The sequence below is a fragment of the Bufo bufo genome, chromosome 9 (genome assembly GCF_905171765.1).
Source record: "Bufo bufo chromosome 9, aBufBuf1.1, whole genome shotgun sequence".
Taxonomy (NCBI): Eukaryota; Metazoa; Chordata; class Amphibia; order Anura; family Bufonidae; genus Bufo; species Bufo bufo.
In genome coordinates, this window is record NC_053397.1 from 137,079,724 (window position 1) to 137,107,595 (window position 27,872).

A 27,872-nucleotide genomic window follows, 5' to 3' on the forward strand; every position below is an offset into this window, starting at 1 on the left:
ATTTTGAATTCCTCTATCCCTAAAGGAAGTAAAATAATGACGGTACCTATCATCAAATGCCCATGGTAGGAATCTGATCCTGTCAACATCAGAGTATAACTTTAAAGAATCCATAGTGGACTCATACAGTTCTAAGTGGTTTGCTATTTGAGGAGAACCTTTCTTAGAGAACTTGGGCACAGTGGCATTCAGAAACTTAATGATGCTTGAGGAACTCTGATCTTTTTCTGTATACTGAGGATTTTTCTTCCTAGAGACCACTTCAGCATATGTTGGTCGCCTGGGACCCTGATCTTTCTTATGGGCAAACTCATGCCTGCGTGGTAGGGAATAAGACACACGCTTTCCCGTATCACTGTCAGAATTACATGCACTTTGATCACTTCCATGAGACACATATGGCGCAGGGGATTTAACCCTTACATCTCTCTCCAGGGGAATGTGTGGAAAGACATTTCTAGGGGCTTCTATGTCGCTGGCACCTAGTAAGGAGTGCCCGATTTAATTGGGTTAATACCTCCTGTGTAATCATGCCATCACTTCTTGGTGGCTTGTGGTCTGGAATGCAGTCTGATTTAAGAGCATGTGACGACATGTCTAGATGTTGGGGCGTAAGATTTAGGGGGTCTGGAAATCCCTCAGTATCAGACGGATTTTGATCAATATCAAATATAGTATGGCTTGATTTGCCTGTCTGCTGAATTTTGGAATACCGGAGATGTAACTCCTCTAAGTCACTTTTTGCTCTTTGATATGCATCATGGCTGAGATCAAGGTTGTATTTTAAGTCCTTAATCTCGGTCTCTGTGACTCTGAGATTTGCTTCTAGCTGGGCTACATAGATCTCCATTTCCTGCACAGATTCACATCTCTTTTGTGAATGAGTACTGACCGCCAGTAATGCATATAAGACAGGTGGCAATGTGCAAAAAAAGGTGTTGGTCCTTTTTGTTTTTATCTTGCAACACATCAATATATGTCAGGTATCTTTCAACCATGCCACCTAACTGCCATATATCCCCACGTTCTTCCTTGACTTTTTCCTGTAGCTCATTAATCCATTCATTTATTTCTTTATCAATTTTGTTCCGTGAGTGTATATATTCAACAACATTATGGATAAGCTGCGTTGGGCTGGGTGGACTACCTGCTGTAGCATAGTCACTACCCGGGTCGCTGTCTGTAACACCCATCTTTCTGATCAATAATCAATACACAGATGTAACACCACACTGGCTACCCAAGAAGAAATGTGGAACCTTTCACTATTTGCACAATCAATTAAAGAATTACTCGATCTCGGTGCGGACCTGCATTTATGTCATATATCTTCTATATGAAAAAGAATCTTCATATAAAAGAGAGGATAAAAAAAAAATATAAAAATATATTATCCTTTAGGCGGACATAAAAAACGCCTCTAAGTTCTTTTTATCAAGTATCTTAATTTGATTTGTGCAAGCAGTGAAACAAAGGGACAATTGTATATGCAAAAATATATAATCGTTTATTATAAAAACAAAGAATATAAAAACAATACAACTGCAAAACAAATGATGAAGTTACAACGTAACATCCAAAATGTACCACACGGTGGTGTTAACACACCCCTATCTGATCAGCACAGTATGATTTATTGATTTATGACAACCAGTGTCATACTTTTAACAAACGGACTCATATACCAAGAGAAACTTAGGATCTTCTGTTATCAAACAGGCTATAACAATAAAACACAGATTTACAGGAAAATAACTGTTATCCCTTGACTCTGTTTTCCTATGACCAATCAAAAATATATGATATTAATATGATAAAATATTCAGCTCGGCAATCAGACTAAGGAAAATAACTTTCCAAGGGTTTAGTCCTCTTTTTAAATAATGTCAGATCTTCCATTAACAATATGTATCTTTGCTAAGAGAATAATCAGCATTATGGAGGCGCCTAACACTATATATTCCCACAATATGGGAACTCTTGGCTATATACCGAGAGAAATATCTTATTAATATCACGAGTAGTAAACAAAATATACGTTACCGGGTCAAAGGTAGAGTTCAGATGGGACCAGTTCTGAAGAACTTTCCTAGTAATCCAAAAAGAATAATCCAAGTTTCTTCTGGTAAAGTTTTTTTCTTTTTGATTTAATTAATGGATGGATCAATGGATATATGGATCTTTTCCTCTAGCTCTTTCTTTTTTTTTTTTTTTTGCTACTCCGCACACGAGTAATTATTCCCCCCTTATCTAAGAATCATCCCCTTTAGATTAGGGATTCCCAATCAGGTAGGGTGGGTGTATTCACATGCTAATAACATCATGACGTTATATCTACTCCTAATATGGTATAGAACAAATAATGAAATAATATAATGTTGTCCATCTGCCTCCAGATGGCAATGCGGTACTGTAGATGAACATCCCAACTTTTAAGGATTAAAATTAAATATCTAATAATATGTTCACAGGACCTCGTTGACCTTTCTCACTAAATCATTGAGGAAGGTCTTTTCCTGACATTTTTAATTACCTATATCCTGGACTTGTTGGAGTTGACTGTCTTCTCCTATCTTTTTCAAATATAGGTTGACTTGATGAAAATTTTATATAGCGGCTTTGATGCTTGGCATCGGAACTTGTACATTTCATTTATCTACATCCATGAATAACTATTATTTTGAAATGGCATTTACTTTTCCCAGAAACCCAATTAACATAAACTTACTTGTTTCTGTACCTTCTACAATACCTCCTAAATGGTAAATACATGGTATGACATATATATAAATCGATACATTTTTACACATAGATAACACATTATATGAATTATTCATTAACATATGTTGTAAACTAAATATACCATGCAGAGATATATATATAATATAATTATGAATATATAAATTGAACCTCATACAGCAGGTGTGCCTCAAGGATATGAACCCTTATCAAGGGTTTACCTTGTTCCCTCCAGACAGACATGTCTTAGGGAGTTGACTTACTCCTTAACAGATGGTCCCATATCTTAAGAAATAACTTTTAAATACAATGTCCGTTTATGTTCACAATGATATTTTTTTTATATAAACTGAACTTGCCATGAACTCATCTTGGCTTCCTCAGCCATATAATATAACTTTGGTTCAGGCTGATCTTATTCTTAAAGGCAATGAGATGAGCATTCATTTTGATTATAATGTCATTAGATAATATTGTATACGTATGAAAATGCACAACAATTATAATCATACTCGCGGCTAAACGTAAGGGAGAGGGGATCTAGTAATTAGAAGATTCAAGGGACTCATTGAGTCCAAAAGGGGAAAGTGTATTTAGAACATATATCCAGTGCATCTCTTTCCGGCACAGTTGTTGATAGGATGATGGGATATGTTCTAAAGGTGAAACTCTTAGAGAAGACGGATCACTGTCATGTTTATCAAAATAATGCCGAGAGACACTATGAGTGAGGATGCCTCGTCGGATGTTTGAGCGATGTTCATTCATCCTTTCCCTAACTGTCTGCTTGGTTCTGCCTACGTATTTCAAATCACAGGGACACGTAAGGAGATACACCACATTTCTAGTGCCACAATGAAGTTCGTGTCTGATTTTCCACGTGTAATTCTGGTGTTTTTTTGTTGTTGTTGCTGTGAGAATCTGTTTCTCCTTTAGTCCCTGGGTGATCATGTTGCAACAAATGCAATTCTTAAGACGGCATTTCCGTATTCCTATTGGATTTGGGATCCCAAAGGGTCCTATCAAGGTTTTCTCCTTGGTTGATTCGAGTTTTGGACAGGACGGGGCAATAAGGTTTTTTAAGGTTTGGGCCCTCCTAAAGGTAATTAGGGGTTGTTTTGGTATGGCTCCTTTATGGATTGAATCCTTTAGAAGGATACTCCAATGTTTAGTGAGGATTTGTTTAAAATTAATATGGTTGGTGTTGTAACGGGTGATCAAATTGTATTGGTATTCATCGTCTTCTCTAGTTTTTAATGTGGGGGTTTGTAGGGCTGTTTTTTGGTCTAGAGATAGTGCTCTTTTTGCTGCGGTATTTACTAGTCCTCTCGGATACCCTTTTTCCTTAAATCTATTTTTAAGGACCCCTATTTGTTCTTTCAGTTCTTGGTTGTCTGAACAATTCCTCCTAATTCTTTTCATTTGTCCATAAGGTATGTTATTTTTCCATTTTGAATAGTGGCAACTAGAATAATCCAAATAACTGTTGGCATCAACTTTTTTAAAATGAGTTCTTGTTGTTATCTTTTTGGCAGTCGCTTTGATATGAATGTCTATGAAGGTAGCTTCTTGAGGGCTGAATTCAGAACTAAATTGTAGGCCCCAGTCGTTTTCGTTGAGCTCTTTAATGAACGAAAGAAGTTCTTCCTTGGTCCCATTCCAAATGAAAATTACATCATCTATGTATCTTTTGTAGAAAATTATGTTTTTGTGGGAGATGAGACCAAGATGTTCATCAAAGAGTCCAACGAAAAGATTAGCATACGACGGGGTAAACTTCGTTCCCATGGCTGTTCTTTTGCGTTGTTGGTAGAATTTATCCCTGAAAGTGAAATAGTTATGTTGTAATATAAATTCAATGGAATCGAGAATGAATTCCTTCTGTAGGGCGGGCATTTCTTGATCCAGGGTAAGGAAGTGACATACAACCTTAAGTCCTAGTTCGTGTTGGATGTTACTTTAAAGGGAAGCTACGTCTAATGTCACCCAGAGATACTCAGTCTTCCATTCAATGGTTTTTAGAATATTGATTAGATGGGAGGAGTCACGGAGATAGGACCGAAGTTGTAAAACATATTTTTGTAAAAACTTATCCACATAGGCTGAGAGATTTGAAGTTAGAGAGTTAATGCCGGATATAACTGGTCTGCCAGTTGGATGTGTAATGGATTTATGGATTTTTGGCAAAAAATAGAAACTGGCTACTGTGGGATGATGGTTGTAGAGAAAAGACTTTTATTTTTTGCTAATGATCCCGGAAGTGTGGCCAGTGTCTATTAGCACCTGCAGGGCTTTTTTAAAAATTGGTGTAGGGTCATCCTCTATGGTTCTATAGTATTCTGTGTCTGACATAATACTAATAGATTCAGTCAGGTAATATTCACGGTTCATAATAACTACCCCCCCTCCCTTGTCTGCGTTCTTGATAACCACATCTTTATTGTTCTTAAGATTTTTTAGAGCTTGGTTTTGTCGTTTGTCTAGGTTTGTAGGGGGTCCTCTCGGTAACGTTTCAGTAAAAATTTTGAAATCCTCTAGAACCATATTAAAAAAGCTCTCTAAATGGGGGCACCTACTTTCTAGTGGGTAAAAGGAAAATTTTATTTAGAGATTGGAAGGTATTGCTGGTTTGTTTCCGAGTAATCATAGTATCTAAAGCCGTTTCCTCATATCAGAAATGGGGACAGGATTCTCACATTTCCCAGTGTTGAATTCTTTCATTATAAAATGTCTCTTTAGGGTTAGTTTCCGAATAAGCTGGTTCAAATCAACAAAAAGTTTGAAAGAGTCAGGGTATTGGGTAGGGCAAAAAGAGAGGCCTTTTCTTAATGATAACTCTTCTGGTTTGAGAATGTAGCTGGAGAGATTGAATACACCATTATTTTGGGTTTCTAGACCAGAATCCTTTGTCTGTTCCACTGTATGATTTGATGACAAACCAGTGTTTATTGGTGAGGAGTGGTTGTGATTGGTGATGTTGTAATTTGTTTTGTTTTTTCTTTTTTGGCGTGTCTAAATCTCCCCCCTCTACATCCCCGGGCTCTTTTTTTTGTTTTTTTCTTGATAGTGGTGTGGGGCTGAAGAAATGTGTAATCTTGCGATTTTGAGTAATGAGTTTGGGGGTCTGAAGTGGACCTGTCAGGGTGAAGAAAGGGCTCAACACCTGTATACCGGAGATGACTTTGCGAAGTGGGGTTATTGGTGTCATAGTGGGTGGTCCGGGGGACAGTTTTCCTAAAAAAGAACTGTCTGACAAGTTTGATGGTAGGGCTAAAAAAAGTGGTTTCAGAGGGTGTACTGGAAAGGGAGGGAGAATAACCACAGAAACATTAAGAACGGAAACTGTGATACTTTGAGTATCGATTAGATGGAGACTCTCTGACAAAGGTGGAGTCTGGGTAGCGGATGGGGTAGAACTTACTTGTTCGAGGGGAAGAGGGATATTTGGATCTAGTAAAGGTGGTGGTGTATTATAAATAGAGATATTGTCAATAGTAAAGGAAGCAGAGTCTTTTGATTGTATTGATGGGCAGGGAATAAGAGGTGATGTAGAAGTCGTTGGAATGTCGTTGGGAGATGTGGAGGAAATGTTAGGTGTTGAATTACGTTTTGAAAGTAGGCGAGGAGGGAAATTGGACCTGGCTGGTGATTAGGAAGGGCCTCTAAAAGGTTGGGAAGATCTTTGGTACTGACTATTGTAGAAGGTTCTCATGGAAATCTTGGGTTCCAAGATGGGGGCCTTGTTTGATTTTGTCCTTATTGGGTGTAATGGAAGTGTTGATCCGTTCTTGTTGATGGTTCGGGGGTAAGTGGTGGACCTGAGTGTAGGGTCATGGTTGGCTAGTGGGATATGTTTTCTTTCCCATTGTCTGATAGTGTTAGAGCAATAGTCAGATATATCCCTCAAAAGTTTTCTACATTTCCTTACGACCTCGTTGTACTCAAAGGCCCGTAAGGTATTTGTAGAAAAATCTATATAGGTTGTGGGAGTATTTTCCTTAAGGAGATATTTCAGAGAGAGACAAAAGTTTTTACACAAGTCCCTTCTCTTGTCGATTAATTCTCTGAGTCCCAAAGAACAGTTGTCGCTTGTTTGCAGCCAGGACTTCACGAAATTCTGGTCGTTCCCGAAGGTGGGTTTAAGGGAAAGTCTTAGACCCCTTGGAATAATTTTAAGGTGTAAATATATGGATAGAAAAAAAGTCTATTTTGTTTCTCAAGTAATTCTTGATTGTTTCCAAGATTATTGCATTATGAGTCTTACTTGGTGTTCTGGAATTATTGTCATTTGTAGTGGAACGTGGTGTTTCAAGGGTGACGGAAGTTACCCACGTGCCGGTTGGGATCTTGTCTGGCAATCGGATTTCATCTTGTGTGGGTAATCTTTTGATTTCCCTTATTATCCTTCCAAATAGATTTGGTAGATCTTGTTCAAAGTAGGTCCGACCTAAGTCAGCCACCGCACCTCTGGTCGGCCGTTGGTCTCCCATCGGCCGAGCAAGTATTAGACGGGGAGAGGAGAGAAAAAAAGAGGGTTAATCGCAGGCTCAAAAGAGGCTCAGAGAGTAACTGGCAGGGCGCCAAAGATGGACCAGTATCAGAATGGCTTGGTGATCGTAAGTGTTTTAGTCACTGATTTTTTTGTATGCGTTACAAGGAGGTATTGAGGCTGCCAAGGGTATAACACCCCCAGAAGGTCCTCTGTGGGGTTGTAAATGATTGAAACGAAAAAAAGAAGGAAGGATCCACTAGGGGTCCAAAACAATGTGAAGCCCTTTCAATGGCGCCAAAGGATACCTCTATGTAGAAACGTCTTAGTGATAGCCCGTGAACTGGAAAAGTTCAGAGGAAGTGATAATGATGATAAATATAAAGTTAAAAATACAAAATAGATGTAAGTATACCGTATATAAAATAGAAAACCATAAAATCAAAGGCAATGTAAGTGACTCACTTCACCCAGGAGGAGCAGGGTGGGATAAAGCTCAAGACACCCACCACGCTTCCTCCTGCGCCCGGGTCGCTTTGCAAAGGTCTTAGGATTGACGGCAGTCCAAACGTGGTACCTCTTGTCAAAAATCCTTTATTCCAACACAGGGTAAGGGTAAGGAGTGGCTCAACGCGTTTCGGGGTTTAGTATATCCCCTTCATCAGGAGCATAAGGAATACAGTATAGTGTGTAGTATTTAAAGCTAAAAAGAGCACCAAAAGGACATGCGTCGTGTCACTTCTGGTTCATATTCCGTCACTTCCGGTTTGCGTTCCAACGTGGAACGCATCGGGAGTGCCGCTAAAAACAGAAGAAACAGAAATGGATGTATAAGTGAATACTACTGGTGAGCTTGTAAAGTATTTTTGGATGTTTAAAGTAATATAAAATAATGTGAGACATTTCTAGTTCCAAAGTCTCTGGGATAGCTGTTTCCGGTTTGCGTTCCACCGTGGAGCGCACCGGAAGTAACGTGTATCTAGGAACATGAGTAGAGGGAAAAAAAACAGGGCAAGTGCGGGTAGTAGGCATAATAAATATGTTACATACATACATAAAAATGATACATACAAACGTAAAAATGATAACATAAAAACAACCTAGATCGGAATATCATTCGGATGACTCTCACCGGAAGTGACATCACTTCCGGTTTTGAGAAACTACAATTGGCTTATAGTTTGGATAAAGATTTTGGAATTTTGTGGACTCATTCGGCATGGGGAGGGCTTTTATCATAAAGCGAGGAAACGCTCCTTTGATTCTGGTGCTCTCGAAAAACAAACTGGCGCACCATCCTCCGGTCACGGCAGTTTTTCATGCAGTCTTTTAAGCCAAAGCCAGAAGTGGATTCAAAAGGAAGGGGAAATATAAAGGACGGACTTATACTTCTTCTTCCCGCTAGATCCACTTCTGACTGTGGCTCAAAACACTGTGACGAAAGAAAAACTGTGTTGGAAACCACCCTTAGGCCTTCTCCACATGATGCAGATTAGGCCTTATTCACACATCTATATCAGTGATGACATCAGTGAAAAAATGGTCAGTGGTTTATGCGGGAAGATATGCATGAAAGATCTGTGTTTGGTCCATGCCAGGCTTTTTGCCCTCCGTGTGACATCTGTATTCCACAGACAATGCTCAACTGAAAATTAATTTCAAGAACATTTCCCCTCACCCATGACGGCACCCCATGCGACCAGGGACCTCCCATCCGGGACAGGAAACCTGAGAAGATAAAAGGTTCACACCCCCACCAAGCACCAGTTCAGGTTTCCTGTCCTCCGGATGGGAAGTCTCTGGGAAGCTCACGTTGGATTTTACGTCGGTTCTCACCTACAGCCGGGGGGAGGCCCAGGTTCTTATCCGGTGGGTGGCCTCCCCCAGGTGGTGTCAGCTCTCCGGGGCTGCTGCCTACAGTCTGGGCCTCTTCCCCCACATTCCGGCGCTGGCCTGAGGGAGCCGCTGTGGCCGTGTTCAGGCGGCTTCCCTCCTTGCTCCCGGGTTGCCCGTCTTCCTGTCGGCGTCAGAAGGGGCGTCTGCGCATGCGCACGCCCCGACGCGGGGGGGCGGGGCTTGACCCGGAAGTTGGGTTAAGCGCCGATGTGTGCCCTGGCGCGTCTTTTAAAATATAAATGGGGCAGAGGGGGGGGGAACCCAGCCGGCTGATGTGGCACACAGTGTGGTGCTGAAGAGGCTCTTTGCGGTCAGCAAGATGTCAGAGCCTGCAGACGGACGCGCCGAACCCCTGGAACCCTCAAGGCCCGCGAGTCCGGTACCAGTCCTGAGGAGTGGGGGCTAAAGAAGGTGGTGAGATATATCCTTTTTTATTAATGGGGTGTTATCTGCTTGATTTGTGTAGGTGGCAAAGCCCCCCAAAAAAGCGGCCTCAAAGACGAAGCATAAGGAGTGTGCAGGATGTAAGGTCCCCCTAGCTTCCTCCTATTCTAAGCCGTTATGCTCCCCATGTATTGATAAGTTGGTGGCAGAGGAGTCACGGAGCCTTTCCAGGAATATGCGATCTTTAATAAGATCTGAAGTAAAAGCATCCCTAAAATCCTTAACTACGAATCGCCCGCAGTCTCCGGGAAGATCTCCGGATATGAGGGATTCGGATATAGACCGTTCGGACGCGGAGGAAAGAGAAGCAGGCCAGTTACTCTCTGATGATAATACTTCGTCAGCAGAAGAAGAAACAGGGGGATCCCTTTTTTTCGCCTGAAGATACCCAAAACCTCCTTAAAGCGGTCAGAGCGACGATGCAATTAGAAGAGGTGAAACAACCTAAATCAACAGCAGACGTTGCCTTTCAGGGGTTAGGTCCCAGAAAGCAGAGAGTTTTTTCCATTCATGAGAATGTGCAGGCATTAATTAAAAAGGAATGGAAGAATCCTGATAGGAAGTTTTTTATTCCAAGCTCTGTCAAAAGGAAATATCCCTTTGATGAAAAGGTAGCAGCCTGTTGGGACAAGGCCCCTATTGTTGATGCTCCGGTGGCAAAGATTGCCAAGAAGTCTGCTCTTCCGTTCGATGACCTGGGTAACCTATCTGATCCTCTGGATAAAAAAGCAGATTTTTATTTGAAGAAGGCCTGGGAATCATCCTCTACCTGCTTGAGGCCGGCGGTTGCAGCGTCATGGGTCTCTAGGTCACTACATATCTGGCTGGAACAGCTGGAACAGCATCTCAGTGAGAAGAAACCAAGAGAAGAAGTTTTGGCCTCTCTTCCCACCTTTTTTAAGGCTGTTGATTTTTTAGCCGATGCCTCCACAGATATAGTTAGGTTCTCAGCCAGATCATCCGCCTTATCCAATGCAGCTAGAAGAGCTATCTGGCTGAAGTCCTGGAAGGCGGATCAGGGTTCTAAGGCTAGGTTATGCGCTATCCCCTGTGAGGGTGACAGGCTCTTTGGGTCTTCCCTTGATGATATACTTGAAAAGGCCTCGGATAGGAAGAAGGGTTTTCCAGCTCCTCAACGCCCCCCCTTTTTTCGTAGATACCAAGGCAAAAGGCAAAGGGGTAGGCAGTATGATAAAAGGGAAAGGGATAGATTTCCTAAGAAATCCGGAGGTTTCCTCTTTAAACCCCAAGATCAAAGGCCCAAAGATAAGCAATGACGCCGAATCCCAGGTAGGGGGAAGGTTATCTCTCTTTCTCCCAGCCTGGAAAAACATAACCAAGAACGGCTGGATCCTGGGGGGGATTGGAGAGGGGTTCCGGCTGGAGCTTCTGACCCGTCCCCGGGACTCGTTCAGGCTAACAGATTACCCCAAGGATCTAGTCAAGAGACAGGCCTTAGAGTCAGAGGTCCTGCTACTTCTGCAAAAAGGGGTGGTTGTCCCGGTTCCACAGGCAGAGAGGGGCAGGGGTTTTTACTCTCCTCTTTTTTTAGTAAAAAAACCCAATGGATCCTTTCGGGTAATCCTGAACCTGAAGAAATTAAACAAATTCCTCAGCTACAAAAAATTCTGCATGGAGACCATAAGGTCGGCCATAGATCTACTATCAAAGAATTGCTGGATGGCGACTCTGGACTTAGAGGACGCGTACTACCACGTGCCAATACATGTGTCCTCCCAAAAATATTTGAGGATAGCAGTCTGGGTTCAGGGGGAATGTCTACACCTGCAATACAGAGCCCTCCCCTTTGGGGTTTCTCAAGCCCCCAGAATCTTCACAAAGGTGATTGCGGAAGTAGCCTCCTTCCTAAGATTGTCAGGGGTTCCGTTGCTGCCATACTTGGACGACTTCCTGTTTATTTCCCAGACCAAAGAGGGCTTGATTCAAAACATCGAGGTTTCCTGCGCCCTGTTAAAGAGCCTGGGCTGGAAAATAAATTGGAAGAAGTCTTGCCTAACTCCATCCCAGAGTTGTGTATTTTTAGGTATCCTTTTAGACTCCCGAGTAGAAAAGTCATTCTTCCCGTCCGCCAAGATATTCTCCATCAGAGAGCATGTTTTGGATCTTTTCAGATCCTACCTCTGCTCGTTCAGGAGGGCAATGGCAGTGCTGGGCCACCTGACAGCAACCTTTCCAGCGGTCCTATATGCACAGGCTCATACAAGGAAGCTACAGTCATGCATCCTGCGCCAATGGGACGGCTGCAAGCAGTCGTTGGACCGGCTTTTCCACTTATCCGCAGAGGCGAGAGTGTCTCTTCTTTGGTGGACTGTGACAGAAAATCTCTCAGCAGGAGTACCATGGGCCTTTCGGGATCCCATTGTAATAACAACGGACGCCAGCCCGTGGGGTTGGGGGGCCCACTCGGAGAACAGGGGTTGGCAAGGGAGGTGGGATTTAAACACCAGGAAAGCCACCTCGAACCTCAAAGAACTGAAAGCAGTAGAGATGGCATTAAAAGCAATAGCTCCAGACATATCCTTCAGAAACATAGTTCTATACTCAGACAACTTGACTACAGTGGCATATATCAACCATCAAGGCGGAACAAGAGTACCTTCTCTGGCAATACTCTGTCACCAGATCTTTCAGCTGGCAGAGCAGAGACATCTATCTCTGTCGGCGGTCCACATAAAAGGGAAAGAAAACATAGTAGCCGATTTTCTGAGTCGCACCCAGCTAAAGCAGGGGGACTGGTGCCTAAACTCAGAAGTCTTCTCCCAGTTAACACAGAGGTTCGGCCTCCCTACGATCGACCTATTTGCCTCCAGAAAGAACAGGAAAGTGGAAAGGTTCTTCTCCATAAATCGTCTGGATGATCCAACAGCTTTAGACGGATTAGCACAGGACTGGACTCAGGAGGAGGGTTATGCCTTCCCTCCGTTTTCCCTAATCCCGCAGGTCCTGAAAAAAGTCCAGAGGGAGAAAGCAACGATTACCCTAGTGGCCCCAGTGTGGCCGAAAAGGTCCTGGTACTCCTGCCTCCTAGACCTAGCAATAACCCCCCCTTGGATTCTCCCCCCTCGGGAGGATCTATTATATCAAGGCCCGATCCTGCATCCCAGTCCAGGAATTCTGCATCTGGCAGCATGGAGGCTGAGAGGGAGATTTGGTTAGGTCGGGGTCTGTCCCAATCTGTAGTTTCCACCATTTTGGGAAGTAGGAAAGACACCACGGCCAGAAAATACAATAAGATCTGGGAAGTCTTTTCCTCCTTTTTAGGGATCAATCCTGACCCCTTTTCTCCTCCAGATGTCTCTAGGGTTCTAGATTTTCTACAAGCTGGCTTGGATAAGGGGCTTAGGGCTTCCACCCTTAGAGTACATGTGGCAGCCTTGAGTTACTTCTTCGATTCCCAGCTGGCCCTGCATCCTTGGGTTAAAAGGTTTCTGTCGGCAGCCTCCAGGATCCGTCCCTCGATAAGACCCTTGTCCCCTCCTTGGGACCTAAACACGGTCTTGACGGCCCTGTCACAGAAACCTTTTGAGCCCCTGTCAGATTTGCCAATAGATATGCTCTCTTTTAAGATGTCCTTTTTACTGGCCATTACTTCAGCTAGGAGGATCTCAGAGATTCAGGCTTTCTCGGCTTTTCCTCCTTATACCCAGGTCTTGGATGACAAAGTTATCATTAGGCCTCTCCCGTCCTTCCAGCCAAAGGTGGTTTCGGACTTCTATAGAAGTCAGGATGTGGTCCTTCCATCTTTTTGCCCTAATCCCTCTAATAGTTTAGAAAGGGAGTATCATTGCCTGGACGTCAAAAGATGTCTACTTGCTTATTTAGAGTCTACCTCGGCCTGGAGGTTGGATGAAAACCTCCTTATTCAGTTTTGGGGTAGAAATAAGGGGCGGAAAGTGTCCACGGCGGTTATTGCTAGATGGGTTAAAAGGGCCATTTCCGAAGCCTATTTAGCGCAGGGTCTCTCGCCCCCTTCAGGGTTTGGAGCCCACTCCACTCGAGCGGTAGCTACGTCCTGGGCCGAGAAGGCGGATGCCTCCCTGGCCCAAATTTGTAGAGCAGCAACTTGGAGCTCTCAACATACCTTTTTAAAACATTACAGGCTCCAGCTTCACGCGGATTCCGCCTTTGGTAGGAAGGTGCTTCAGGCAGTTGTCCCCCCCTAATTTCTCATTAATAGTCTATCTCGCATGGGGTGCCGTCATGGGTGAGGGGAAAACAACATTGCTTACCGGTAATTGTTTTTCTCGATACCCATGACGGCACCCCCGAAATTTTCCCTTCCCTATAATAGAAGTATATTAAAAATTAAAAAAAAAACAAAAAAAAAACAAAAAAAACCTTTAGTTGTTCCTTTATTAGGTTTTATGCGGGGTATCCCGCTACTTCCATATTGGTTTCTGAGAGTTTTCTCTCTTAAGTATTGAAGAGATATAATGTACCGTATTGGATCTCTCTCTCTCTCTATTTTTCTTACGTGTATTCACCTCCGGAGTACTGTTTATTACTATCACTGGTGCTTGGTGGGGGTGTGAACCTTTTATCTTCTCAGGTTTCCTGTCCCGGATGGGAGGTCCCTGGTCGTATGGGATGCCGTCATGGGTATCGAGAAAAACAATTACCGGTAAGCAATGTTGTTTTCCTGGCAATTATCCATAAAACACTGACAAAAGAAGGATGCCATTCGTGTTGTGTCCATGTATTTTCATAAACCCATAAACTATAATGGGCGTGAGGAATCCATGAACATAGGGCATGCTTCCATGAAGTAACCACAGCCACACAGACTGTGGTAAATCACAAATATGTGAATATGAACATAACACTGAGCATTTCAGATGAGCATTGTCCGTGGAATACAGATGTCACACAGCGGGCAAAAAACGGACACATGGACCAAACACAGAACGTTCATGGACATCTTCATGGATGAACCACTGACCATCTTGTCACTGATGTCATCACTGATATAGATATGTGAATAAGGCCTGACACTGCCCGAGTATTAAATGTCGGTCTGTGTGCTTATTGGATTTGTTCCAAAGGTGCCCAGGAGGCCAATCCATCCCTCTGTTTTTTGTTTTTATACAGGAAAATTGCTAGTAGCCTTATAAACCCGGCAGTTACACCCTGTTTATTTTACTAACTCTTCCCCATAACAATGACCTCAACAGTGCCCCACCCCTTTAGCCGTGACCTCCACAGTGCCCATCCCCCTTAACAGTGACCTCCACAGCACCACACCCCCTTAACTGTGTCATCCACATTGCACCACCCATCTTTACAATGACTTCCACAACATTCTGCCACCTTAACAGTGACCTCCACAAACCCCCCCATTTAACAGTGACCTCCAAATCACCCCACCCCCTTAACAGTGACCACCACAGCAACCCACCCCCTTAACAGTAAACTTAACAGCACTCTGCCCCCTAAACAGTGAATTTTAACCATACCTCCCAATCGTCCCGGATGCAGATTTCAGTGGCTGTCCTGCAATCCTTGAACGACAGGTATGTCTCGCTGTCTGCTGTCTGTCATCCTTTACAGGAAGTAAAAAAAAAAGATGCCTGCCCCCTTCACAGTAGTTATGCCCAGATGTGTTCCACCTTCACAGGAAGTAAAAAATAATAATAATGGAACTTGCCACCTAGTTCCATTGATGATCTAAGCTCTCCAGTAGCAGGCAGGATACATATTGTGCTGTTGGGCTGTGTAGGAGGAGCAGAGGCTGATTCCCAGGCTTGCACCGCTCCTCCTACACAGCCCAGCAGTGTGGAGCATCGGTAGCTGAGCTTAATGGTGAAGCAGGGAGCAGACGGTGGGATATACCTCAGTCATTCCAGGACTGCTGGACAGCCAACAAAATCTTGGACTGTCCCATCGGATCCAGAATGGTTGGGAGGTATGTAGATGTACATGTGCGGTCTGAATCGGTGATTTTTTTTGTAGGTTTAACATACCTACAAGTTCTGCATGGATGAGATTCACATCTATAAAACCCAATTCAGTGCAGCCAAGTTTTGTTAGGTGGTGCGGAGCAAAAAAATAAAACGACTTCCATGTGCTGTCGACATCAGTATGTCCGTTCCCTGACAAAAAAAAAGAACATGTCCCATTTTTGTCTGCATTACAGACAAGGATAAGACTGTTCTACTATGGGCCAGATGTTCCATTCCGCAAAATGCGGAACGCACATAGCCAATATCTGTCATGCAAATCCACAATTTGCGGACTGCAAAAATGGCAATGCCCACTTGCATAAGCCCTTAAACAAAAGTTCTTTTCAGGATTTCAGATTTGTAAATAGCCCTATATAAAATCCATTTTTGGACATCCTCACTTATACAGGGAGTGCAGAATTATTAGGCAAGTTGTATTTTTGAGGATTAATTTTAATATTGAACAACAACCATGTTCTCAATGAACCCAAAAAACTCATTAATATCAAAGCTGAATATTTTTGGAAGTAGTTTTTAGTTTGTTTTTAGTTTTAGCTATTTTAGGGGGATATCTGTGTGTGCAGGTGACTAATACTGTGCATAATTATTAGGCAACTTAACAAAAAACAAATATATACCCATTTCAATTATTTATTTTTACCAGTGAAACCAATATAACATCTCAACATTCACAAATATACATTTCTGACATTCAAAAACAAAACAAAAACAAATCAGTGACCAATATAGCCACCTTTCTTTGCAAGGACACTCAAAAGCCTGCCATCCATGGATTCTGTCAGTGTTTTGATCTGTTCACCATCAACATTGCGTGCAGCAGCAACCACAGCCTCCCAGACACTGTTCAGAGAGGTGTACTGTTTTCCCTCCTTGTAAATCTCACATTTGATGATGGACCACAGGTTCTCAATGGGGTTCAGATCAGGTGAACAAGGAGGCCATGTCATTAGATTTTCTTCTTTTATACCCTTTCTTGCCAGCCACGCTGTGGAGTACTTGGACGCGTGTGATGGAGCATTGTCCTGCATGAAAATCATGTTTTTCTTGAAGGATGCAGACTTCTTCCTGTACCACTGCTTGAAGAAGGTGTCTTCCAGAAACTGGCAGTAGGACTGGGAGTTGAGCTTGACTCCATCCTCAACCCGAAAAGGCCCCACAAGCTCATCTTTGATGATACCAGCCCAAACCAGTACTCCACCTCCACCTTGCTGGCGTCTGAGTCGGACTGGAGCTCTCTGCCCTTTACCAATCCAGCCACGGGCCCATCCATCTGGCCCATCAAGACTCACTCTCATTTCATCAGTCCATAAAACCTTAGAAAAATCAGTCTTGAGATATTTCTTGGCCCAGTCTTGACGTTTCAGCTTGTGTGTCTTGTTCAGTGGTGGTCGTCTTTCAGCCTTTCTTACCTTGGCCATGTCTCTGATTATTGCACACCTTGTGCTTTTGGGCACTCTAGTGATGTTGCAGCTCTGAAATATGGCCAAACTGGTGGCAAGTGGCATCTTGGCAGCTGCACGCTTGACTTTTCTCAGTTCATGGGCAGTTATTTTGCGCCTTGGTTTTTCCACACGCTTCTTGCGACCCTGTTGACTATTTTGAATGAAACGCTTGATTGTTCGATGATCACGCTTCAGAAGCTTTGCAATTTTAAGAGTGCTGCATCCCCACTTTTCTGAGCCTGTCAAGTCCTTCTTTTGACCCATTTTGCCAAAGGAAAGGAAGTTGCCTAATAATTATGCACACCAAATATAGGGTGTTGATGTCATTAGACCACACCCCTTCTCATTACAGAGATGCACATCACCTAATATGCTTAAGGCTACTTTCACACTAGCGTTCGGGGCTCCGCTTGTGAGCTCCGTTTGAAGGCTCTCACAAGCGGCCCCGAACGGATCCGTACTGCCCCAATGCATTCTGAGTGGATGCGGATCCGCTCAGAATGCATCAGTTTGGCACCGTTTGTCCTCCGCTCCGCTCAGCAGACGGACACCCGAACGCTGCTTGCAGCGTTTTCGTGTCCGCCTGGCCGTGCGGAGCCAAACGGATCCGTCCAGACTTACAATGCAAGTCAATGGGGACGGATCCGTTTGACATTGACACAATATGGTGCAATTTCAAACGGATCCGTCCCCCATTGACTTTCAATGTAAAGTCAGGATTATACCATCAGATCGGAGTTTTCTCCAATCCGATGGTATATTTTAACTTGAAGCGTCCCCATCACCATGGGAACGCCTCTATGTTAGAATATACCATCGGATTTGAGTTACATCGTGAAACTCAAATCCGACAGTATATTCTAACACAGAGGCGTTCCCATGGTGATGGGGACGCTTCAAGTTAGAATATACTGAGAACTGTGCACATGACTGCCCCCTGCTGCCTGGCAGGTGCTGCCAGGCAGCAGGGGGCAGACCCCCCCCCCCCCCCCTCCTGTATTTAACTTATTGGTGGCCAGTGCGGCCCCCCTCCCTCCCCAGTATTAATTGTAACCAGTGCGGCCCCCCTCCCTCTATATTCATCGGTGGCCAGTGCGGATATTAAATATGAGCAGTGCGGTCCCCCCCTCCCTCCCCAGTATTAAATATGAGCAGTGCGGTCTCCCCCTCCCTCCCTCCCCAGTATTAAATATGAGCAGTGCGGTCTCCCCCTCCCTCCCTCCCCAGTATTAAATATGAGCAGTGCGGCCTCCCCCTCCCTCTATTCATTGGTGGCCAGTGCGGATTCAAAGTATTGTGATCAGTGCGGCCTCCCATCTCTCCCCCCCCCCCCATCATTGGTGGCAGCGGAGAGTACCGATCGGAGTCCCAGTTTAAATCGCTGGGGCTCCGATCGGTTACCATGGCAGCCAAGACGCTATTGCAGTCTTGGCTGCCATGGTTACTTAGCAACAAATAGCAGCATTATACTTACCTGAAGAGCTGCGATCTATGTGACCGGCCGGGAGCTCCTCCTACTGGTAAGTGACAGGTCTATAGGCAATGCGCCGCACAGACCTGTCACTTTACCAGTAGGAGGAGCTCCCGGCCGGTCACATAGATCGCAGCTCTTCAGGTAAGTATAATGATTCTATTTGTTGCTAAGTAACCATGGCAGCCAAGACTGCAATAGCGTCTTGGCTGCCATGGTAACCGATCGGAGCCCCAGCGATTTAAACTGGGACTCCGATCGGTACTCTCCGCTGCCACCAATGATGGGGGGGGGGGGGGGGAAGAGAGGAGAGGCCGCACTGATCACAATACTTTGAATCCGCACTGGCCACCAATGAATAGAGGGAGGGGGAGACCGCACTGCTCATATTTAATACTGGGGAGGGAGGGGGAGACCGCACTGCTCATATTTAATACTGGGGAGGGAGGGAGGGGGAGACCGCACTGCTCATATTTAATACTGGGGAGGGAGGGAGGGGGAGACCGCACTGCTCATATTTAATACTGGGGAGGGAAGGAGGGGGAGACCGCACTGCTCATATTTAATACTGGGGAGGGAGGGAGGGGGAGACCGCACTGCTCATATTTAATACTGGGGAGGGAGGGAGGGGGAGACCGCACTGCTCATATTTAATATCCGCACTGGCCACCGATGAATATAGAGGGAGGGGGGCCGCACTGGTTACAATTAATACTGGGGAGGGAGGGGGGGCCGCACTGGCCACCAATAAGTTAAATACAGGAGGGGGGGGGGTCTGCCCCCTGCTGCCTGGCAGCACCTGCCAGGCAGCAGGGGGCAGTCATGTGCACAGTTCTCAGTATATTCTAACTTGAAGCGTCCCCATCACCATGGGAACGCTTCTGTGTTTAGAATATACTGTCGGATCTGAGTTTTCCGAAGTGAAAAATCAGATCTGAAATAAACTGTTATGCAAACGGATCCGTTCTGAACGGATGCAAGCGTTTGCATTATAGGAGCGGATCCGTCTGATGAAACATCAGACGGACCCGCTCGAACGCTAGTGTGAAAGTAGCCTAATTGGTAGTAGGCTTTCGAGCCTATACAGCTTGGAGTAAGACAACATGCATAAAGAGGATGATGTGGTCAAAATACTCATTTGCCTAATAATTCTGCACTCCCTGTACATGACTCTCTAATAATACTTGCTTCCACATAACAATTGCACTCACACGTGGGGGGAAAATTCAAAGACTTCCACCATGTTATTCTATGGTGCTGAAAACTGTCAACTCTAGTTCCCCATAAGCTATGGTTAAATTGGCCGGGTATGGCAAATATTCTGCCCCTCCCAATTATCAGAAACAAAATAATTGTTGGTCATGAGAAAAGTATTAACTTCCAAAACATAGTTGCACAAATCAGATGTGTAATTACTATAAGTATTCAGATGGAACGTGAGAGCCTGTAACCCAATGTGATGTGGGACAGACAGGTAAAGATCTATGGCATCACAGATAAGAGCAGGTTCACATCACAGTTTATTGATCCTTCAGAAGAACAGAAAAATAAAGAAAAATACGGGATGTATTTAAAGCATCTGTTATGAACACTTAGCATCCATTTTAGCCATTTCTGCCAGAGATCTGTTATTTTAGATTTTAAAAAAAGTCCTGCATGCATTATTATTATTTATGACTTTGTCATTAAAATTGCACTTTACTTTTTTGTCATCACATAAGTATCCAGGGATACAAAACACTAAAGGCTGCAGTAAATGATCCAACCAAGACTCTAATCTCTCCCAGAGGGATCCTATCCCTGAGACAATGTGGCCCCTGGCTGGCGCAGTTTTTTTGCCAAAATGTATGCCTATTTCCAGACATAAATGTTAGCAAATTTTCTGGGGGTGCCAGCACAGCCCCCAATACCACCCCGTTGCCTCCCCATTCTCACCCAACTGCCAAACACATTAAAAAATAACCCCAAAAAAGTCTCATGGTAGGGGATGAGATCCCCTTGTGTATTTTGGGCAGGCTATATATCGTCAATAGAGCAAATTTAACCTGTAAAATCAGATTGTGCAGGTGCTAGTACAATCAGGGGTAACCCTTCTGCAATTAAATGCAATATTTCCATTCAAAGATGTCTCAGGTCTATATTTCAGTGTCCAGGACTACCACAGCTCCCCCTTTGTCAGCGATTTTGATAAGCATATCATTATTATTTTTTAGCTGGAAAAGTGCAAACAAATCAAGAGTATTAGTACATGCAAAATTAAGACATGGGTTTAGTATTTTAACTTGTTCAGTTGTAAGAATAATTGAAGATAAATTAACAATGGCAAAGGTAGTATCCATGTTTTCTTCTAGTTCTGTGTAATTTATTTCCTTTTGTTTGTGTTTGCAGCAACCTCGTTTGTGTCGTTAATAAAGGATTTCCAAATCTGTAGCATGTCAATTATGTTTCTAATGAAGGGTGAGATCTGCAGCAAAATCGCATCAAAGCCACACCAAAAACCACTGTTAGAAATTGTGTATATGGTGCAGAAACATACATAAATCTGCACCAGAATTTGTGCAGATCTTATGTGCGTTCGCCTGCACTCATGTGCAGGTGACCTTAGGGTGCTTTGATGCTGCAATTTTAGCACAACTGGCAGATGACAAAAAAAGTCATTGGGGATCACATTTTATGCAATTGTTTGGTGTTGAAAAGTCGCAAATCTTGTTGCACTTGCCATTTTGCAACAAAATGTATGAATTTTTATCTATTTCCGACACCCTCACCACTCTTCCAAAAACTGAGCTGAAGGAGGCGGGTCATTGCACAACATATCTATCAACGTGTGCCAGAAAACTGGTGTATATTACACCAGAAATCTACTCCAGCTGCTGGAGTAGACTTCTGTTCAGGAACAATATACTTAACAACATTTTAGCTGGTAAAATTGGGCTATCTAACCACCACCCTACCCCTGTATTTTTATGGATTGCAACAGTGGCCTCATCGTTAGTTGGTTGTGTGACACAATTTTTGTGGCAGTTCTGTATGCAGTTGTTTTGAGTGAGTTAAAATGGAATGAGAAATGTAAGGATTTCTCCATCTCCTTCCTGCTGTAACCATTTTGGCTTGGCTCAAAAAACTGCCACAAAATACTGTATGCTGATTTTTTGTACTTTTGCATTTTCAATGCTTTTGGTTTTGTTTTGATTTTTGCACCTGCATTTTTGCAGTGTCTTTTGCTATAAAAATGCCAGCACCAGATGCTAGCTGAAGGTCCACGGAAAATGTGAAAAACAGGACTCACAAGGGGTAATTTTGGTACTGGCGTCTTTGTTGCTGATTTTGGTACTGATTTGTATCCTTCTGCCTCAACTACAAAATGCAGCATGCTGAGGCTCTGTCGCTTTTTTCAGGCATTTTTATTATAGGAAACAAAGCCAGAAAAAACACAGTTCACACAGACATTTAGAGAAGTAGGCCACAGGAAAAAAAAAAAAAAAAGCAGATTCTCCAAAAACCGCATGAGCATTTTTTTTTTTTACTGGTAAAAAAATTACAGTGCAAAAATAAAAAATTATGTATGAAGTCATCTTTAGACCTCCTGTATATGACCATGTCAGTTTTGGGTTCTGCCAAATACCCACTGTTTAAAGCTTTAAAACAGACAAGTATAGGACAGGTTTTATAATGTGTGGCCCGAACACACAGATGAAAATCTGTGACAAGAAATCCACAGCTAACCAGTCATGTGTGAACCCCCCCCCCCCACTTAGTGGTCTTTATTGCACCTGTGGTTTTTGGTGTTTGTTTTTTGTTTTTTTTTTTAATCATTTTTCTTTTCAGTTTTTTTTGCAGTAGAATTCTAGATGTTGGCTGAAGACCACAGCACACACAAGGTTTTGTTTTGTTTTTTGCTATTGATGTTTCTGTTAAACATGTAGCATTTTTGAGGTTTCTGCAGTTTTTTTTAAAAATGTGCCACATTGAAGCTTGAGGCATTTTTTTTTGTTTAGAAAAAAAAAAAAAAATATGATAAAATGCCATAAAACCATATGAAGTGAAAATACCAGAGCAAAACTGTGTGTAGGGTGCCTCAGAGTGATGCTGGATGGAAAAACAACTTGCCTACATTTTCACAAAATTGCATTTAAGCCACCAGTCCCACACTAAAGTTGAAATCTGTTGCACTACACAAGCCTGATTGGGCCTTATCCTCAACAACTCATATGAACAATTGTCAATACAAAATAGCTGAACCATGCCATTAACAATTTCCTTACCTAGATACATTCATGTCAGTTTGAGGTCGCTGAGTCTTGTCCACAGCCAATTTAGTGAAGATCCCTATGAGAACCATTAAGGCTGCCAAACCACAAATGATGTACATGATCATGTTAGTCTTGTCTTTGTTGGGGTCATCACCCGAGTCATGCCCTCGGGCAGGTGGCTTTCCAGTGTTTGCCCAGTTTGGAGTGTCATAGTTGGAGCACATGCTTTGGTCCAATCTACCATGCTTGAACTGACAACAGAAACGGTATCCACAGGTTCCACAGCAGTACAAATAACTGCTGGCATTACAGTTAAACGGTGGGTCCCACTGACCCATCACATCATAGTAGCCTCTGCACCTGTCAGCCTCTGCCAGGGTCTCTGTAGGGAGTGGAGGTTTAGGGGTTCCTGGCACCGGATCTTCAGTAAGACCTGCTTTTGTGTTTGGGGTCTTTGCTCGCACCCAGCAGGGATGAAGGAACAGCAAACATATTCCAAGGCACACAAGGCACTCCATCATAAGACACTTTCTGTATGGTTCCTTTTGCTATGAATAGAGATTTGTCCGTGATTCGTTTGCAGAAGGCAGTTTAGTAATGTAAGCGTTGTCTGTCAGAAATAGTCAGGATAACAAAGCATGAACAAGGACAGGTCTCTCTTCAAAGAATAACAAAGATTTCAGTAAAGGGTGCTTGAAGCATATTTTTATGCCTACCTCAATAAGGCTTGGATCTCCTTTTGGTTACCTTGTCCTGTTTTTTTTTTTATTATTATTCCAGGCTCCCTAAGATTCTGTTAGTGAGTTCTGTCTGTACTGTGAGGGAGGAAAATGTTCATAAATGTGAGCTTTAATTATCCAACCATGCGCAAAGAGGAGCCGGTGACACTGCTCCCTGGGTCTTGTCTGCCCCCTTGCTCTGCTGTGATGCTGGCTTCCAGCCAGTAACTAGACTGGTGGGTGGTGGTGACAGCAAGGACAAATAAGACAAGGCTCATTAAGTGCAGTTCACAGGAAACAATACAGTGTATATCAGTGTAGTCTATCGATGCTTGTATCCTCCTTCCACAGTCCTCTTTCAGCATTTGAAACCAGCTGGATACAATCTGAGATAGCAAAAAAAGAGGATAGGAATAGTAGTGCAGGTGCGAGTTGTACTATTCAAGGTGGTTGTCCCCCTTCCCCCCCCAGCAGTCTGCTTTGAAGTTGTCTGAGAGCAACGCTTATACAAACAGACAAGCAATGTGAGGTTTTGAGCGTTCGCGTATTTGATTTCCAGTGTGTGTTTGAATTAAAGGGGTATTCCCATCTGTTTAATCCTAACTCATTCTATTACATCTCCCCCAATAAACTTTTTACTAAATACATATAATAAAAAAACTACTATTCTTTTTGAATTAGAAAAATCTAAATTATTAGTTGATCAGCGCTGCCCATGGATACGGCCCCCGCTCGCCAGCCGCATCCATTGGCCGTGTTTGCGCACTCATTCCCTGGTGATCTAGTGGCGGTAGCAATTCTTATCGAGATCGCACACATCTCCGGTCGTCCGCGCATGCGCAGATCTATTATTCTTTGAGCCGCGTTGAAAATAGAGCGCAGCAAAAAGGAAAATAGATCTGCACATAGTTCGTGGAAGGAAGAGACGACTCCGAGAGCGGACTGCGTGGGAGAGACAGCGGGGTGAGTATTTGTTATATATAAGATTGGGGGCTGATGGAGGCACTTGAGGGGGCAGATGGAGGCACTTTTGGGGCTATATGAGGCTGATGGGGGGCTATATGAGGCTGATGGGGGGGCTATATGAGGCTGATGGGGGCTTTGATGCATATGGGGGAATATATGAGGCTGATGGGGGCTTTGATGCATATGGGGGGCTATATGAGGCTGATGGGGGCTATATGAGGCTGATGGGGCTTTGATGCATATGGGGGGCTATATGAGGCTGATGGGGGCTTTGATGCATATTGGGGGCTATATGAGGCTGATGGGGGCTATATGAGGCTGATGGGGGCTTTGATGCATATGGGGGGCTATATGAGGCTGATGGGGGCTATATGAGGCTGATGGGGGCTATATGAGGCTGATGGGGCTTTGATGCATATAGGGGGCTATATGAGGCTGATGGGGGCTTTGATGCATATTGGGGGCTATAAGAGGCTGATGGGGGCTATATGAGGCTGATGGGGCTTTGATGCATATGGGGGGCTATATGAGGCTGATGGGGGTTTTGATGCATATGGGGGGCTATATGAGGCTGATGGGGGGCTATATGAGGCTGATGGGGGCTTTGATGCATATGGGGGGCTATATGAGGCTGATGGGGTTTTGATGCATATGGGGGGCTATATGAGGCTGATGGGGTTTTGATGCATATGGGGGGCTATATGAGGCTGATTGGGGGCTATATGAGGCTGATGGGGGCTTTGATGCATATGGGGGCTATATGAGGCTGATGGGGGCTTTGATGCATATGGGGGGCTATATGAGGCTGATGTGGGCTATATGAGGCTGATGGGGGCTTTGATGCATATGGGGGGCTATATGAGGCTGATGGGGGCTTTGATGCATATGGGGGGCTATATGAGGCTGATGGGGGCTATATGAGGCTGATGGGAGCTATATGAGGCTGATGGGGCTATATGAGGCTGATGGGGGCTTTGATGCATATGGGGGGCTATATGAGGCTGATTGGGGGCTATATGAGGCTGATGGGGGCTTTGATGCATATGGGGGCTATATGAGGCTGATGGGGGGCTATATGAGGCTGATGGGGGGCTATATGAGGCTGATGGGGGGCTACATAAGGGTGATGGGGGCTATATGAGGCTGATGGGGGCTTTGCATATGGGGGGCTATATGAGGCTGATGGGGGCTATATGAGGCTGATGGGGGCTATATGAGGCTAATGAAGGCTTTGATGCATATGGGGGGCTATATGAGGCTGATGGGGGCTTTGATGCATATGGGGGGCTTTGATGCATATGGGGGGCTATATGAGGCTGATAGGGGCTTCGATTGTATCGAGATCGCACACATCTCCGGCCGGCCGCGCATATCTATTATCCTTTGAGCCGCGTTGAAAATAGAGCGCAGCAAAAAGGAAAATAGATCTGCGCATAGTTCGTGGAAGGAAGAGACGACTCCGAGAGCGGACTGCGTGGGAGAGACAGCGGGGTGAGTATTTGTTATATATAAGATTGGGGGCTGATGGAGGCACTTGAGGGGGCAGATGGAGGCACATTTTGGGCTATATGAGGCTGATGGGGGGCTATATGAGGCTGATGGGGGGGCTATATGAGGCTGATGGGGGCTTTGATGCATATGGGGGAATATATGAGGCTGATGGGGGCTTTGATGCATATGGGGGGCTATATGAGGCTAATGGGGGGCTATATGAGGCTGATAGGGGGTTATATGAGGCTGATGGGGGCTTTGATGCATATTGGGGGCTATATGAGGCTGATGGGGGCTATATGAGGCTGATGGGGGCTATATGAGGCTGATGGGGCTTTGATGCATATGGGGGGCTATATGAGGCTGATGGGGGCTTTGATGCATATTGGGGGCTATATGAGGCTGATGGGGGCTATATGAGGCTGATGGGGGCTTTGATGCATATGGGGGGCTATATGAGGCTGATGGGGGGCTATATGAGGCTGATGGGGGCTTTGATGCATATGGGGGGCTATATGAGGCTGATGGGGGCTTTGATGCATATGGGGGGCTATATGAGGCTGATGGGGGCTTTAATGCATATGGGGGGCTATATGAGGCTGATTGGGGGCTATATGTGGCTGATGGGGGCTTTGATGCATATGGGGGGCTATATGAGGCTGATGGGGGCTTTGATGCATATGGGGGGCTATATGAGGCTGATGGGGGCTATATGAGGCTGATAGGGGCTATATGAGGCTGATGGGGGCTTTAAAGCATATGGGGGGCTATATGAGGCTGATGGGGGCTTTGATGCATATGGGGGGCTATATGAGGCTGATGGGGGCTATATGAGACTGATGGGGGCTATATGAGGCTGATGGGGCTATATGAGGCTGATGGGGGCTTTGATGCATATGGGGGAATATATGAGGCTGATGGGGGCTTTGATGCATATGGGGGGCTATATGAGGCTAATGGGGGGCTATATGAGGCTGATAGGGGGTTATATGAGGCTGATGGGGGCTTTGATGCATATTGGGGGCTATATGAGGCTGATGGGGGCTATATGAGGCTGATGGGGGCTATATGAGGCTGATGGGGCTTTGATGCATATGGGGGGCTATATGAGGCTGATGGGGGCTATATGAGGCTGATGGGGGCTATATGAGGCTGATGGGGCTTTGATGCATATAGGGGGCTATATGAGGCTGATGGGGGCTTTGATGCATATTGGGGGCTATAAGAGGCTGATGGGGGCTATATGAGGCTGATGGGGCTTTGATGCATATGGGGGGCTATATGAGGCTGATGGGGGTTTTGATGCATATGGGGGGCTATATGAGGCTGATGGGGGGCTATATGAGGCTGATGGGGGCTTTGATGCATATGGGGGGCTATATGAGGCTGATGGGTTTTTGATGCATATGGGGGGCTATATGAGGCTGATGGGGTTTTGATGCATATGGGGGGCTATATGAGGCTGATTGGGGGCTATATGAGGCTGATGGGGGCTTTGATGCATATGGGGGCTATATGAGGCTGATGGGGGCTTTGATGCATATGGGGGGCTATATGAGGCTGATGTGGGCTATATGAGGCTGATGGGGGCTTTGATGCATATGGGGGGCTATATGAGGCTGATGGGGGCTTTGATGCATATGGGGGGCTATATGAGGCTGATGGGGGCTATATGAGGCTGATGGGAGCTATATGAGGCTGATGGGGCTATATGAGGCTGATGGGGGCTTTGATGCATATGGGGGGCTATATGAGGCTGATTGGGGGCTATATGAGGCTGATGGGGGCTTTGATGCATATGGGGGCTATATGAGGCTGATGGGGGGCTATATGAGGCTGATGGGGGGCTATATGAGGCTGATGGGGGGCTACATAAGGGTGATGGGGGCTATATGAGGCTGATGGGGGCTTTGCATATGGGGGGCTATATGAGGCTGATGGGGGCTATATGAGGCTGATGGGGGCTATATGAGGCTAATGA

General features: G+C 44.6%; 1 protein-coding gene across 1 annotated transcript in view; it reads right to left on the minus strand.

Annotated features, from left to right (window-relative positions):
• Positions 1–23,233, minus strand: part of LOC120978625 (protein shisa-9-like) — a 1,109,246-nt gene extending 1,086,013 nt beyond the window's left edge. The window contains exon 1 of the mRNA XM_040406879.1: positions 22,728–23,233. Coding sequence (XP_040262813.1) covers positions 22,728–23,233 — 506 coding nt within the window. The remainder of the gene's footprint in view (positions 1–22,727) is intronic.
• Positions 23,234–27,872: the final 4,639 nt, after the last annotated feature.